The sequence below is a fragment of the Ambystoma mexicanum genome, chromosome 1p (genome assembly GCF_040938575.1).
Source record: "Ambystoma mexicanum isolate Mex_15411 chromosome 1p, UKY_AmexF1_1, whole genome shotgun sequence".
Classification (NCBI taxonomy): domain Eukaryota; kingdom Metazoa; phylum Chordata; class Amphibia; order Caudata; family Ambystomatidae; genus Ambystoma; species Ambystoma mexicanum.
The window spans coordinates 254,528,110-254,544,744 of record NC_090921.1 but is presented as its reverse complement, the minus strand read 5'-3'; the positions used below and the strand labels follow the sequence as shown (position 1 = coordinate 254,544,744).

The 16,635-nt window shown below is 43.5% G+C and overlaps 1 protein-coding gene across 1 annotated transcript in view; it reads right to left on the bottom strand.

Annotated features, from left to right (window-relative positions):
- The window catches only part of LOC138473414 (pneumococcal serine-rich repeat protein-like), a 199,682-nt gene extending 189,875 nt beyond the window's left edge, over positions 1–9,807 (bottom strand). The window contains exon 1 of the mRNA XM_069612086.1: positions 9,329–9,807. Coding sequence (XP_069468187.1) covers positions 9,329–9,410 — 82 coding nt within the window. The 5' untranslated portion in view covers positions 9,411–9,807. The remainder of the gene's footprint in view (positions 1–9,328) is intronic.
- Positions 9,808–16,635: the final 6,828 nt, after the last annotated feature.

The following is a 16,635-nucleotide window of genomic DNA, read 5'->3' as shown; positions in this document are numbered from 1 at the left end:
AGGGAAAGACTTTGTGTGCGTGAGGAGCCGTATCAACGAAGCCCAGAATGTGTGGATCAGTAGGACTGTATTTTATCCTCCCTTCCCCCTGGCACCGATCCCCGAGCCGCCCAGGTGCATGCCAGAGTGATGTAGTAGTAGGCTTAATATGCTAGCTTAGATTTAACACTGTATCTCATGAGTGACCTGACCTTCACCACACGACGAGATGAGCCCAGCTGACCCACTTGGACCCTGACTGACAGTGAAAGAACCAACCATTTCTAGCCTGGCATCCGATATGGAGCAGGATCATGTATACTGTCCACCCAATGAACTGCGTCGGTTTAGACCCTATATGTGATGTCATCTGTGACGATGTGGCGCCTCAAAAGACACTGACATGCATTCTGAAGACAGAACGTTCTCGAGCAGCAGTGTCCTTTGCTGTTATTTTGTATTCTGCACGATTAAACCTTGTTATCCTTGCAAGCTATCTCCTGACTTATTTCCCTAGTGGGTTGTCTTCACTCTGGCGTGTGCGTTAACAGGGACTTCCCTTCAAAATGCATGGACGTAAAGGCCAAAGTAAATTTATTCTTTTGAGGGCAGGGCTAATAAATGCTTTCGCCACAAGCTATTTAAAATATTATCCAAAGAGGCTCTTGTTCTTTCTGTACTTAAAATCAAGCCAAGCCAGAAGTGAGCCCTATTCATATTATAGCATAGGGAAGCTGAGATTAGCCAATGTTACACATTGAGAAAGCGCTGCCGCTCATTTGTCGTCTGATGCGCATAAATTATATGTACATCTTGATGCATTGACAAGGTCTTCCGCCTTGCTCTTCTTTTCTAGATTGCATTTTCTTTTTCATTTAAGTATGTCTGTAAATGATGGTTGGATTAAAAAATGTGTCGAAGCTTTGTAATGTTTTTTTACCTAATCAATCATTTCTGTCTTGAATTTTTGAAATTGAACTTGACAAGGCAAGAATTTGGAACAGTTTTAGATAAGAGTGATAGAGGTACCAACACTGGGCAGCAGAGCTCAAACCATTGCTAAGCATGACCTCCTAGACAGGCTCTTTTACTTGGTAGTTAGAATACATTGGCTTTACAACTTCAGGGAAGTTAGTCAACGGGACACATGGGATTCAAAGCTCCAAAAAGATCTGTAGAGACCAGACGTCCATCAATAATCCGAAGCAGATGGTTGGTGAGCCAATGGCGTTATATGAAACTTAAAGAGAACACCATTATCACGAAATTAGGGTTGTCCGAAAGGGGCCAATGATGTGTTTTCCTTCAGTAACATAGAAAGAAGACAAATCTCATTTGCAATATGTACATACTATGTTAGACCCGGGAGGATAGCTCAGCGGCAACGTGCTCGTCTTGGCAACAAGACGACAGGAAGCAACACGGGTTTGAACTCCGGGTCTGCGCTTAGAAACCTCTGGATACCGTCTTGGTGCCCCAGGCTGTGTGAAGTATTCAAACATAAATGTTCAAACATATGTGTGGACGTAATTTGGTTTAAGGGGAACTGTAGAAGATCAGGCTCTTCTCTCAAACCAAGAGTTTCTTTCTCTTAATTGGGGGGGCCTTTGTTTTTTTTTTAAAGAAAGATGCATCTTTTTGTGGCCTGTGGCTGCCTACTGATCTTATTATTAACCTGGATCTTGCGTTGTGCTGTAATTGTCAGATGTTTTTAGGGGACAGCCGGAATAACTCAAGTGTCACTTTGGAGAATAATTTTAGGGGGGGGGGGCAGGGGTGTTTGTCCACCCCCAACTTTCATGGCACACCATGTTGTCCCCATTCATTTGGCTGGGGCACCTTTCCTTCAGATGTCATGTCCCCCCCCAACATTTTCAGCAAGGTTACTCCAATGCTTTGGAGTGTGTTCCCTTTCTTTCTAACTAAAAGATGTTCTGCCCGTTGAAGAGGCTTAAATTTGCAAGTCGTGTTTGTTGGCTCATGGGCAGAAGTGGTGGGCAAGCTTGCCCACAAGGAATGGTGCTTCATCCCCCAGTTGCTATTAAATATGCATAGCCCCCACCCACAGATGCTTGAGTTCCCATGACATGATAGGTTATTTATAACGCGTTTAATAACCAGAGGTTTCTAAGGGTGGACCCGGGGATCAATCCTGTGTTGCTCCATGTCGTTTTGCTTTCAAGGCGAGCACGTTGCTCCTGAGCTATCCTCCCGAGACAAACCTGTGTTGCTCCATGTCGTTTTGCTTTCAAGGCGAGCACGTTGCCCCAGAGCTATCCTCCCGAGATGGTGGCTCCTGTACATTGAGATGATGCAATGTCCTCATAGATGGTTTGATTTTCTTTTGCCAACAGCCAATCCCTTCTTTGAGGGGCCAGCTGCTGTGTTTCCAGGTGTATCCTGCACAGCTAAGGGTGGAAGTCCTGCACTGGAGTATTTATTCGCTTTCTGAAAAGTATTGGCAGGACATCGGGGCGGGAAGCCTTTGAATCGCTGCTCTAATCCCAAGCCTTGGTGAACGCCTTTGAAGAGTCGAAGGTTTGTAGGGCTTACTTGAATTTCAGGTATCTCCACTGTTCTTGTTCATTGTAAATGGATAATGTAAGTTAAAAAGAAAGAATTTCCGTTTGTTGATTGGTTGCGCTCGCAGTGACCAATGCTTTACCTTTTCGAGTCCATTGGCCGAGCTCCACCATAGGATCTGCATGGAGATTTGTTAAGTTCTGTACGGCTCTCCTGATGCTGAATAGAGCCTTGAAGTCACTGTACTTTTGGGTGGGTAAACAGCAGTGAGTGGGTATTGTCCCGGAAATAAGGTCTTGATTGTTAAGACCTTGGCCTAGGCGTGCTGCCAGTTTTCCAAAGGCCTTCAGTTTGCTCATCTCTGTTGTTAGGAGACCAGTACACATTCTTTCAGTGCCGGCCACAGGTCTGCAAGCGAGCTTTGTGAGATTTTTCAGTGCGCCCTAAACCCTGCCTGCCCAGCCATCCCACCACAAATGCAGAACAGTAGGGGGCTCGGTTCTGTTGTTTGGCTGACTCTTGTTCTCAAGTATTAGCCAAACAACAGAACGGAGCCCCCTGCTGTTCTTGTAAAGTGTGTTTAAAGGCCAGGCAGGTGCAGCGTGATTCTATAACAGGCGCTGGCCGGGTTAGGCCGATACTTAAGTTTATATGACACTGAGCTGGAGCCTCCAGCTCAGTGTCATGTAAACTGGAGGCAAGTCACCCTTTATTTGCTGTGCGCCCTTGTGCGGCCGCATCCCCTGAGAGCACCTTGAGCCGGCTTTGCATACCATTACAGTGATGCAGTCTTGATAGGCCCTGGTTTAGTAAAATGATAAGCTACATGTCGATGGATGGTAAAAGCTCTCTCAATAAGTGCAGTTGGAAGTGGCAGCTACTGGAAAGTGCTGCTGTTGGCCTGAGATGATTCCAAGCTCGGTCCGGAATCGAGGCGGGTCTGGATGTTTAGCCAAAGCATAGAAATTCCCGGTGCTTGGGCGGGACCGCAGAGCAGTATTTCTGGTTTTGTTGCACTTAGGCGTAGGGAAGCTGGCTGTCATCCATTGTTGTATGGCTGCTAGCCCGCTCCCTATTTTGGCAAATATTTACCAGGATATTCTTGTGGTGTTTGATTAGCCTGTGTTAAATGGACTTCTTTCTATGACTATTTCCGAATAAGCTCACCACCATCCCTGAAGTGGTGAAGTAGGCGCACATTCTTCCTGTAATGCAAGTGCATGAAAAAGAATTGGCAGATGTTCAGTCCACCAGGATTGACCTTAAGAGCACAGGAGGAACAGCAAGTGGACCAGAGCAGAGGCGCTTTCAGATTCAGTAATCCTGCAACACCCCTATAAAAGCCTGGACACTGTTTTCAGACATCGCTGCTGACCGGAAGTAAGAAAATGACGTCACTGCCGGTATCTATGTGTTGTGACGTCACAATGCCGGCTGCTTGAGCCAGAACAGCGCAGACTTCCAGCTGTCACTACAGCCGTGCAAAGCTTCACTTTCCTTTCTTATTAAGTAGCTTTCTGTGACACTTTCCATCGCTGTATGGAACTGCTTAGCATGTCTATGTTGCGCGCTGCTGGAGTTGAACACAAGAGAACAGGAAGCTTTCCGCATCGTTGTACGGATTTCACAGTACAGAATGTTTTCTTTGCATGCTTTTTATTGAACGGCTTGAATTATTTTTCCTGCAATGCATTGTGAGCTGCCTATCGCAGTTCATAGAAAATCCAAGCAGAATCTACACTCATGATATTTATCTGCAGATTAAAGTTCTCTTAAATGTAGTCAGTCAGCCAGACAAGTTGGTTTTGGATTATTTTTCATCTCCATTAAACCAATGCACTCAACGTAATAACCTACACCAAAAAACCAGTACCAAAAAAATATCAAAAAGAAACAGAAACAAAATTGCCAACTAGAGTGATTAACATCCTTCACATAGCAACATTTGCATAGATCCAGCTTTTGCCAGCGCTAGGATATCCCGGACATAGCTACCCACAGTTGACTTCCTCGCCATCATGCCCTCTTTATAAAACGGGCAAGAGCAAACATACCAACTGGCTGCGTAGAGCTTAATGAAAACATCAATGCCAGACGATGTCTCCTAATTCTGCTTTCCCTAAGAATATTCAATAGAAACTTTGCATCAGAGAATAACACAAAATTACTAAGGGCCGGATTCACAGAACGTTTTGGGGGTTTGCCATTAGAAAACGCTTCTGTGAATTAGTCCCTAAGTGTTTCAAAGGTCCCACACACATACAATTGCAGTTACAATTCCACAACTGGCAAAATATTAAAACTGGCCTCTGCGATAAAAGCCTGTTGTAAGGGGATAGACACCTTCATCCGATATTCTGCATGTGAACGGAGGAGAGCACAGGGGCAACGCGCTGGTCTTGGAAGCTAGACCAAGCGGAGCAGCAGAGGTTGGAATCCCGGATCCACGCTTACAATAATACATTCTGCCGGACCATCGACCGGAGCTAACGTCATATATGCCCTGACTTGTGTCTTTAACATTGCTTCATCCTCCCTGACTGGAGCCAGATAGTGCATAAGAGTCTTGGGGATATTTCCAATGCTTTGTGGGTCCTCAATATAGGATAGCCAGGAAAGTGTGTGTAGTAATGACTTAATGTTTACTAACCCGTCAACTTTGTAGGAACCCTGTCTAGCAAGCCAATTCAGAGTCACATCTTTGGCGACAAAATCTGGTTGTGAACCGACAATGTAGCCCAAAATATATATTAAGCAAGAGGCCAGGTATTAAAGGGGGTGACAGGGTGTGGCAATGTTTCATAAGGAATAAAATCCTCCCCACCGTATGTAAACAAGGATATTGCAAAAGTCACTCCTCGGTGTCTTGCACTATGATCATAGCATATGGTGGGTGGCCTTTATCCCATGAATCACTCTTTCCATTGAATCAAGTCCCAGAGAGCCTGAGTGCTGATGGAGCAGATCCAGCCATTAGGTAGAGTGCCCATTTCCCTTCTGCAGCATGGGAGTCGTGAACTGAGCAGTAGCGGAAACCTCTTTCCAGCACATCTGCTGAAATCCTTCTACATCTGGTCCGTTTCCTTCAGTTTTGCTGTCTGTATTCTTGACAATTTGCAAACCTTTCCCGTCAATCTAAGTTTAGCCATCACTTGCTGCTTAGAAAAAGGCACGACTTTGTTCAATGTTGTTTTTCCTTTCATCAGTCCTGAAGTACCAATATTACCTTCCATTGTAATCATTTTAATGGTAATTTCTGCTTGAAATGTAGTGTCAAGGATCCAGACATCGGATATGCAAATGGACCCTTTTTGTTTTCACACCTTGTAATCCTAAAATAAGCATTTCCCACGCATGATCCCGCCATATGATTATTTTTTAATTTAAATAATACGATGTGTTTCTTTTATTTTGATTTTGATTTGTATTGCACCAGCATGCATATTAGTAGTAACTTCAGGGGGCGATTGATCTTTTGATCCTGCAGATTACCAAAACAAGAATAGATCACTGGGGTAAAAGGGTCGCTGTCTGGTCTGGATGTGATGCTTAATCGCAAAATGGGGATCTATGGGTGAATAATACAGAAAAGGCCAGTGATTGTGAATCAAATCAAGTTCATATATCAGACCTGCCCTTGACAGATCTTGCATTAATAACTGGTTGGTAACCAGAGCTCACTCTACCCATCCTTTCATTTTGTTTGTGTGAGTTATGGAAGGAATAAGCACCTTTTCTTTGCACTAAAACCACCTTCCTTACTCTGCCTTCTACCCAATTTTCTTAGAAACTAAACCCATCATTTTATAAACTGTGTTATATGCATTGGTCTCTGTTAGGGAGAATTCTCTGTTTAGGCTAAATTTCCTAACCTAGTGAGTCCCCCAGCAGATTTGCTGCATTTCTGGAGTTTGTTTTTTCCATCCTGCCAAGAGTGAGATTCTTTTTCTCCCACTCTTGGACATGATTTGTGGTATTTCTTTGAATGTTAATGTGTTCTATGGGCTATGGGGTCTTTTACTCCATAGGGTCTCATGTGTTTTGCTATGTGTATTACACAGCACCCTCCGTGCCGTAACACTGGGGTGTCCTAGGTGACCCCCACCATAGACTCCATACCCTGGGACTGACTACTGTCTCCCAGGGCATGTAAAGTCACCATTGGCTTTACTAGACCTACATTTATAAACAGAACCAGTACAAACCATCCTATTGTGGACGTACTGGTAGGGGCAATTCGATTACCATTGGGTCTGTTGTTCGAGGGGGCACTGTCCCATCCCCCCTCGTCGAGTTTTGGCTGGTGGCAGTGGATACTACTTTTTATATTCAACCACAAATATATTCCTATGGGATTTTCCCATTGGTCGAGGCTAATACTTTGTCTATGTAGCCTCAGTCATACCACCGGTTTATTAAATTAATATAAATTCACTGGTTGGTATTTTCTGCCAGAACACGGTTTTTAAAATGGCGTATGTGTTCGCCTCTGTAACTCCGAACCAAAGGTTGAGCCCTTTGTTCCACTTTTGGCGGGCTTCTGCACAGAAGCCCTCCAGAGTGGTGCCATTCTGTCTGGGTACCACAGGGGGTGTGGGAGGGGGTTTAGGCACCCTGGACTGAGTTGCCTTGCCAACTCAAGTCACACTCTGGTGTGATTGGCCCAAGTGGTGAGCCGCCCCGCTCACCACTTAGCATGTTTTATTGACAGCTAGGCTGAATGAATGGGGGTTTTCTGCATAAAAGCAGTGCTTTTGGGACTGGAACTTCAGAGGTCGCCGCAGGACCTAAGAATCCGACGAGGGTAAAGCTGAGCCGACCTGCAACGACGACACCTCCGGTGGAGCCCTGCTGAACCGACTCACCACTTCCCAACGACAGAGGAGATCTCCCCGCTGGAGAGACTTCTTCCCTTTGACTGGTGGGAACAACCAGTCCCTTGCTTTTTCTTCGCATCCAGGACGTCTAGTGGTTGAATTTCCCGTGCTGAGCACCCCGGCAACCGGATAGCCACTAACCACTGTACCGCGACCAAAAGGTGGTGCCTTGTGACTGAGCACTCCGCGGCTGGTCTCTTCCCTGGTGGTGCAACGATCTTCAACTTTCCTCTACGACGAGATCATCTCTTCTTCTGGCAAAGCCCCGACTTGCATCCACCACCAGGAACAACTGCCCCCGCCGGAGCTGTCTCTTCACTCACAAGGTACTGTTTCCGTCTGGCTTCCCTTGTGACGGTTAGCTTGAGGTGTCTTAAATCCTTACCTTTCCATTGGGTCGCCTCCAGACCTTCTTAACTTTTGTTCTAAAACTGGTCCAACCTTTCTGAGACATTTTGCTACAAAGACTTGAAGCGCATTTCTACTGTGATAGTTTTGGGTCATACCGCCTTGCCTCTCTCCGAGTGGGCGTGGCCTCTGAACTTTGTGATCTACAGTAGACCCTGCCTTACTCGCCTTGTATTTGCTTCGTAAAAGTGTTGGTACTGAGTTGGTTTCATACCCTGCCTTTTTCTCTCCCTCTCTAAGGAATACTAGAGTGCCATCTAGGTTAAGCATTCACCTCTGTCTGCAAATAAGTGGTGCCTTTGAACCTAGACTTGTCGAAATATTGTTATGGGATTGATATATACCTATAGTAACTGTGATTGAAGTTGTTTGCCATATTAGTGTCAGTGTGTTTCCCATAGATGTGTTTTTAAATAAATAACTATATATCTTTACACCCAAGCTCTGATCCGTGTCTGCTTGTTCTACTGTGTAAATTGCCCTATCTTGTATACTCCACATACTGCCTAACTCATCTTGAGAGAGGTCTGACTGCTCAGCCACAGCTACCAGGTAAATCTGGGTGGTGCGGACTGCTACCAATTGGGTTTACTGCTAACTCCTGTAGTCTTAAACATTTTGCAGTGGTCCCAGAGGGAACTGCACAGGTTTCTGCCTAACAGTCTCCAGGATCACTTTGAAATTGACATTAAAATAGATCCCCTTCTCTCTATTCCCTCCCATTGATGAACTAGGATGCTGCTTGCCAAAGAACCATCCTTTTGTAGTGAAATCCCTTTTGCACTGTAAGGGTAGCGACAAGCTCACAAAGTTTCACAGGCAATCCCTTACCCAACTTCTTTTAAATTGGCATGCGTTCATACACCTTCTCTACTGAATTGCTTCTGGGATGTATGTTGTTACTGACATGTATGCTTCATCATTATTTCAACTGGGTAGTCCATACATTAAGCACTTGTCTCTGACTTGGGCCCAGCCTGCACATTACAATTTTAAATCAACACTCGTCCCCGACCTACAACCTTCCGAGGTCGAAAAATGGAGTTCCATGAAATTGGCAATAAAAGCGAAGTGAGAGCAATGTGACCTCATAACAACCTGATATTGTTACACACAATAAACTCTTTCTTAATCTTAACTATAGCAGCACATGCAAAGGCTACTTTTGTTAACATTGTATATCAACAAGACGCCACTGGTTCAGCAGAGAACCTCATAAAACGATACAGAGCACCACAGGCTCGATCCCCGGGTCTGCGCTTAGAAACCTCTGGGTATTGAGCGCATTATAAATAACCTATCATATCATATATAATAGACCAAGATCAATATATTTGCATTACAGAAGTCAACTAATGTTGGCACGCCTGAAACTAGATCTGAGTGTATCTGGCATAATGAATAATTGAATGCAAAAGTACTTTAGTTTTGTTCTTTGACATACATTGTCGTTAGCACACAAGTTATGCCAGGGCATCACTGATAACTGCACATTCATAATTAACATTATACCCTTGACAAGTACCATGAAAAATACTCACTGATCACTGCCTCACCGACCACCACATCCAGTATGAGGCAGAGCCCCAGGAGGCCCCCATTGATCCAGTCTTTGTGCTTCATACTCGGTAGTCGTGTTCTATGGTCTGCATGGCGGAGAAAAGACGGATAGGACAGAACCGCCTTGACAATATGTCACTTTAGAACTTGGCTTCTCACCCTTAGATGTACTATGTGGAGGAAGCTCTTCTTTCTCTGCGGCAGTCAACCCTGTTTGCAATCCACGCCAATAACCCCTCTTTGTGACAGCCTGCACTTTTTAATAAAGGTATGTGCGCAAGGCTCCTCCACTTCTAATCTGTGCAGAAGGTTCCTCTGTGTGGCAGTCCTTTGTCACTCTTAGTCTGTGCAGAAGGATCCTTTGTCTGTCAGTCTTGTGGTCCCTCTTGATCTGTGCTGAAGGCTCCTCTGTGTGGCAGTCCCCTGTCACTCTTACTCTGCACAGAAGGCTCCTCTGTCTGTTCTTCCTGTGGTATTCCTTAGTCTATGCTCAAGGCTCCATGCTATGTCAGTCTTTGGTGACCCTTAATGTGTGCAGAAGACTTATCTGTGTCAGACCTGGGTCGCCTGTAGTCTGTGTGCAAAGCTCCTCTGTATGGCAGTCCTATGTCCCTCGTAATCTGAGCAGAATGCCGCTCTCTAGGTAGGACTCCTTAGTCTGTGCCGAAGACTCCTCTGCGTGGCAGTTCTTGGTACCTCCCAGTCTGCATACAAGTCTCCGGTTTGCGTCAATTCTTGGTCAGATGCTGTCTGTACAGAAGTCCCCTCAGAATGCCAGCCTTGCTCACACAAGCTTCTAGTAAAATGACTGGCTGCTTTCCATTGCAAAGTCTGTGAATCTGTCTTCTGCTCAGTCATGAAGTCAGGATCAAACTGCAATAGTTCCTCATTCCCTTCAGATTTCATGCAGTCAAACAGTACAATGAAGCGGCAACACCCCAAACCAAAGCAAACATCCCTGATAAGCAAAAGGCGTGATAAAAAAGCCTTGTTAAAATGTGCCTCCATATCAGCCGCGCTAATGCCTCTGAGGGAGCGCGGCACACTAAGCAACACGTTCTATTGATATTTCTTAAATTAGACCAGGGCGTCACTAACATCAATCACATTCAACGGGTTAGTAATCCAAGAGTCCACTCACTCTACGACAGAATCTCGGCTGAGTGCTCTATATTTTGATAAGGTAAGATCTCATTACCCCCAACCTCACTCCTCCACCAGCGGTCAGGAAATCCTCTGCCGGGTCCACCCTGCCTCATTTCTGCAACCTCTCGGTGGGCAGATAACCCCTAATTACCGTAATGACTGTAAACAAAATATCACTGAAGTAGGATACACCAGCAGGCAGAGTAAATGGATTAAGCATGCAAGAATATATCTCTATTTGCGCAGCTCGCCACCACTGCAACCTCTTCATCATCCAGCTCCACTCAACCATCCCCTTGGCTCCTCATATTCCATCTTACCTAACCTGGTCCCAAGCTAGTATGACCAATAGACGAGCCCGTAATTTCTCAACAAGGAAGTGTGGGGGAAAGACATGGAATGTAGGATGTATACAAAGTGAAATACACTTCCCATCTTGAAGGTTAAACCCTGAAATAAAACAGAACAATGAATATACTAAAGTGATAATACTCCTAACAATAAGTTGTATAATCCTGGTACATACTTGTTATCTTATGAGTACATTTCAGGCGGGTTAGGGTCACCCCAATTCCATATGGACCCCTCCTCTGCCCTGAGAGCTTTGGAAAAACCTCCACTACTTTCCTGGGCTCTGAATATTTAGAAACACTGTTAGCAGGCTGATTCATTTGCACTTCTGATCGCCTTCTTTGATACTCCACTAACGGCTGGTGAACAATAGCGGGATAACTAATACCTTTCCCCCAATCAAGTTGACTCATGATGGGTTGAGCAAAGAATTAGCAGATCTGCCTTTCATAATACCAAATGGAAAATCCCCTGTAGTCCTTTTAGGTGCAAACCTGCTTCTCCAGATCACTTTTTCCATTGCTTTTATTACACTCATGATATTGCTATATGCTAGTATAATGGTTACTACTGTGAGTCTATTAAATCGTTCAACTAACCTATTGATCTCTGGGTGATAATTAGCAGTACATTTCCATGTAACCCCCATTTTCTTGGCATATGCCAACCATACCTCATGTCTGAATTTGAGGTCCTTTATCACTAATAATTTCCATGGGGTACCCCTCCATACGAAAAACCTTTTCCAAGAAGGTCTACACTTGCTCCGAAGTGGCACGTGTTACCAATTTAATTTCAGTCCATTTTGAAGGTGATTCGACCATTACTAGTATAAATCGTATCTTTGACCCTAAGCTGAAATATGGGCCAACCGCCCCCCTCGGTCCTCACATTCCACGTTACCTCACCTGGTTCCCACCTAGACGCACCTATAGCTGTGCTTGCAACATTCCAACAAGGAGGTCAGGAGGAGAGAAGACATGGAATATAGGATGGCCCATCCAGGAAATATACTCCACTTTTACAGACCGAATTCTTTATTATTTTATTTTGTATTAGTTTATACAGTTAAAACAAATCAACTTTTAATATTCCACATAATAATTGTCCAAATAAAAGAACACACTAAAAAGAAAACCAATAACAACATATATGCATATAAATCCTTTACACCAAAATAGCATAACTGTCATATCAATAGGTTCAACATCGTCATAATGTTTTCCCAGAGAATTGTAATATATATACTGAAGGGTGAAACCCCTAGTCTGTGGGAGACTGGGGAAAGAATGCAACAAAAATCACAAAATGGTGTCCCCACAGGGAATAAAGTAATGGTGATGCGGTATATCCATTACCGATGCTCACCTTATTTTCTCTAACCTCAGTTTGTGTGTTAAACTGTTTTAAGCAAGGATTACCACAGACTAAATCTATTGCTCCTAAGTTATGTGTGTTAAACCTCTTCTTTCCATATAATTATGTCATTAATGTTATCAGAAGATCATTGCTTTGAAGATATACATTTGACACAATGCAGAATCTTGATCATACATAAATTAATATTTCTCGTTATTTTAATGAAAAACATAAAACAATCTTTTGTGCATGAGCCTCAATGTCATTTAACAAAATATTATCTGGAAGCAGGTTCAATTTTGAATACATAACATAGTATAATCATGTTAACGGCATCAGAATAAATCATGCACCGTAAAAAAACAATAATAATTGGAAACAGGTAAAGTAAAGAAAATATACAAAAAATTAAACAATTCAAAAGGACAAACCACTGAAAAAAAGACTACATTTAAACAAAACAATTCTAAATATCACAGGACATTAATTCTATCCTTATAGGCAGAAAAATATTATAAAGTTATTTAGTTTTCACCCTGTTTTATTTATGGGAGTCCACCTGTGCACATTCCAAGGAAAACCAAGGAACGAAAGAAACAATTATAATTCCTAGTGGGGTGTGGAGATGTATGGTTAGTGTAAGCTTGGTTTATACATTCACACTTGCCAACCGCTTCTTACAATGCTGCTCAGGTCCCAGAGAATTGTAAGGCATGTAAGATATGTCTCCTGACAGCCATTCATAGATGTATGCCAAAGTTTTTCTCTTGAGAGGGTAGCGTCCATTCCTGCAGCTCTTACGGCTGTCCGCCTCAATTGCACTAATGAAGTTCTGTCAATTCATAGGTGTTTTGCAGTTTCCAATGAATTGTCTTCACATAAACGACATAGTCTGCCTTCTCTAGGTATGTTCAGCCAGGCACCTGTTATCTCTAGAGTTTTACGACGTTGAACTTAATTTTAATGCAGTCCCACACTAGTGAGTTGCCAACAAAATTATTGGCATAACTAGGAGAGATCACCCGTTCATGAGTATACTCAATAAATGATGTGGAGTTGCTTTTAGTAGCCAAGTTAATAGTGAGTTGGTCACAACTATTTCTGATAGTATGGACTTCATAGTTTCTTTAAAGGTCTTGAGTGGCAAGTTAATGATATTCTCAGGTGACACATCAAGTCATCTATCAGCTATTGACTTAATTTTAGAGATATAGCTTAACTGCATTTGAACAATTGTATGCATTACCCCATCATAAATCAACCCAGACTAGTTATAACTAGACCCATTGTTCAACTTCCAGTAAGTATTTAGACAGGAGAGACATGAACTCTACATACATTGGGTCAGTATCAAATTCCAAGGACATCAACTCAGAGTAGTCTATTTAACAAGTTATGCTCCATCAGGTTAATCTCTGGAAGATTTTCAAAGGCCCACATTTCAGCACCATACAATATGGTGGGTAGAATGGATGTGCAATAAAGATGGATTAATGTTCCCACAAATAGCCATCACCCTTAGAAGCAAAGGAATTAATGCCTCCACTGATACGGGCAGTATGAATCATCAGTTTTTCAAGATGCCTTTTACCCCTCATTTTAGAGTCCAGACTGATACCCAGATACTTGTATTCTGAGACCACCTCAAGAGCTTTCCCGCCCATCCGCGAGCCCATCCTTTTCACCTTTTTCAAGCAAGTTGGGGAGAACATCATGACCTAAGGTTTAGTTGTGTTTACTACCAATGAATGAGATTCAGTGTACCCTTTAAGACAGTCCACATTTGCCTGTGGGCCGCCGGGAGTAAGATTGAGTAGGACTAGGTCATCTGCATATGCCATTCATTGCAGTGGGGTTAGACCTAGTTTCGGGAGGTGGCCTGTAGGTTTTGTAGGGCCTCATCTAGGTTTGACAGAGAAAGATTAAACAGCCAACAGATTAAAAGGAGCCACGATACATCCTTGTTTGAAGCCCTTACATGTGTTGAGCCAACCTGTTGTCCTGCCATGCTGATCTATCCGGACCTTGACTGTGGTATTCTCATGGAGTTGCATGATCATCTTTAATAAGGCTGAGTCATACTCCAATCAGTCGATTTAGACCATAACATACCCCTGTCAATGTTATCAAATGCTGCACTAAGGTCAATAAGTGCTGCATGTATCTGATTTTTCTTAAGGCCCAGGTCTATTGGATGGTAGTGACGAGGGCCAGTCCATTTACAGTGGTGTTTAAACCCTTCCGTAATCTTTTCTGGTTTATGGGGATGATGTTCTTAGATTCGATCATGGCCCCCAGCCAGGACACAAGCAAATATATTAGCCGGGGTGTCTAACATTCTAACATTGCAAAAAGACGATAGTTACCTGGACCCTGAAACCTTCCTTTTTAAACACCGGGAAGATTATGCTGTCTCTACAGGTAGATGGAATAACCTGAGTCAGGCCAATCCAGCGAAAGAGCAGGTGCAATAACTGGGCCCATAGATCTGTGTCTGCTTTAATTAATGCACTATGGATCCCATCCGGTCCAGGGGCCCTGGACGACTTGCTGCTGGCAAGATTATGAATATCGCATGGACTGTTCGTAAATGTCCAATTCATATCAAAAGAAGTACTCAAAACAGGTCCCCCTTCTACTTGCCCGATGGACCTCTCCACATGGGAGCCCATACTTGTTCAAAAAGGCCATTTATGGTATTTGCCAGTGGATTGTTTGAATTAATAATTTTCCAGAAGCCAGCCGAGTTCTTTGTATTAGACATATGCACTAGGTCTCTCCAACAAGAACATTCAATCTGATATTTGTGTTGGATATTTGTGTTGTTTTAACCACTGACGATATTTTGTTTTTAGTTGTTTAACTTTGTATGTATGGTCGACCAAAGGAATATCCCTAGAGGTCACATCACATAAAATCCTACGTAAGGCCCTCTTTTTTTCTTGGATGTGTCTATCGAAGATGTGCCGATGTCTTAAATTGAAGCCTATATCAGTTCGATTGTTAGAATTAACCCTAATGAAAGCTTTGGATTTAATCTGCTCTAGGCGTTTTTCATGATCTAGAGTAGCCAGTTTAGCTACAGCCATGGTGGGGGTCTCTATTGGCAATTGATGCTTCCTCAAAAATTCACTTATTTGTACTTGTGCCACAAGGTTCGTATCTCTCATTCTGCTGGCACTCCATGTGATCAGATTCTGTGCCGAATGAATACTTGTTTGCCCACATTGAGATGGGCCATTGGATTGATTGGGCAAGTTCAAAACTGCTATTAGTGGAAAATGGCCCCTCTCCTCTGGCTGGGCTGAACACATGTACATGATTAGAGTTGTTGGATTAGCAACACAAATATATGTATAGTGCTGCCAATGTGGGTCCCAATACGTACGTGCTGAGCTGGCATATCTGTAGGAAGAGCCCCATTAACCATGCTAAAGCCTCGCCCAGCTTAACCCTCGCTTACATGTGATTGAAAGACCACTGTTTTTAACAGGCGACGACACGTCCTCCTTCCCATTCATTAAAATGTACATACAAAGGGATTCTGGAATTCATATCCCCACAGATCAAAACAGGAGTGCTACCGGAGAGGTTATTTATTAGTTGTTCATCCTTTTTGAGGATCTCTTCATGTTCTCTCTTGTAAGGAGGGGTTGTATATGTTGACGACAAACAATTCCTTCTTTTTTGTCTTATTATTCTCCTGGGGGAATATTATTTTTCCAACTATTACATATTCTGCCCCAGAAGAAATTTCCAAGAGATCAAGGACATTTTTGACCCCCTAATATCAATCCCTTTTATGACGGCCCCTAGGTCCCTGTATTACTAGAGAAGAAAGAACATGCCAACCATCTACTTATCGCGGGTCTGTGAGCCAGGTCTCCTGGAGCACTATGACTCCAACACTGTCAATGCTGCAGAAGTCCATCCTGGGTGAACAGATGTAAGTGGCCGTGAGTGTTTCAATTTAATAGCAGAAATGGTTTCAATGCATTGCTATTAAGGAAACTACCTCCCCGCTGCTCCACTAACGTTGCCAACCATTCCCAGTGAGCAACTCTTCCTCTATCTCGCTGGTCCCTACATCCATTTACCCAACTTTCCAGTTTATAATTCCCACTTGGCCCAGTCCCATTATGTTGTTTATGTCTGTGGGTCCTATCTGCAGTCCTCATCCCTGTCCCTCTCACACCTTTTCCTTGTGTTCTGGGTGGATAGTTCCCCCAGGGCGCTTCAGTTTCAGCCACAGAACATACATAGCCCAGTCTATGTATGAAGTACAAAGCTCCAGAACATATTCTAGATGTCCCTTGGCTGACGTTTTCGCGAATGTCGACTATTTTAATATCACTTCTTTTTTAAAAAAAAGTGCAGAGCGATAACAGATTGCAAGAGCTCCAGAATCCGTGTTGCATTTAAATACAGCTTT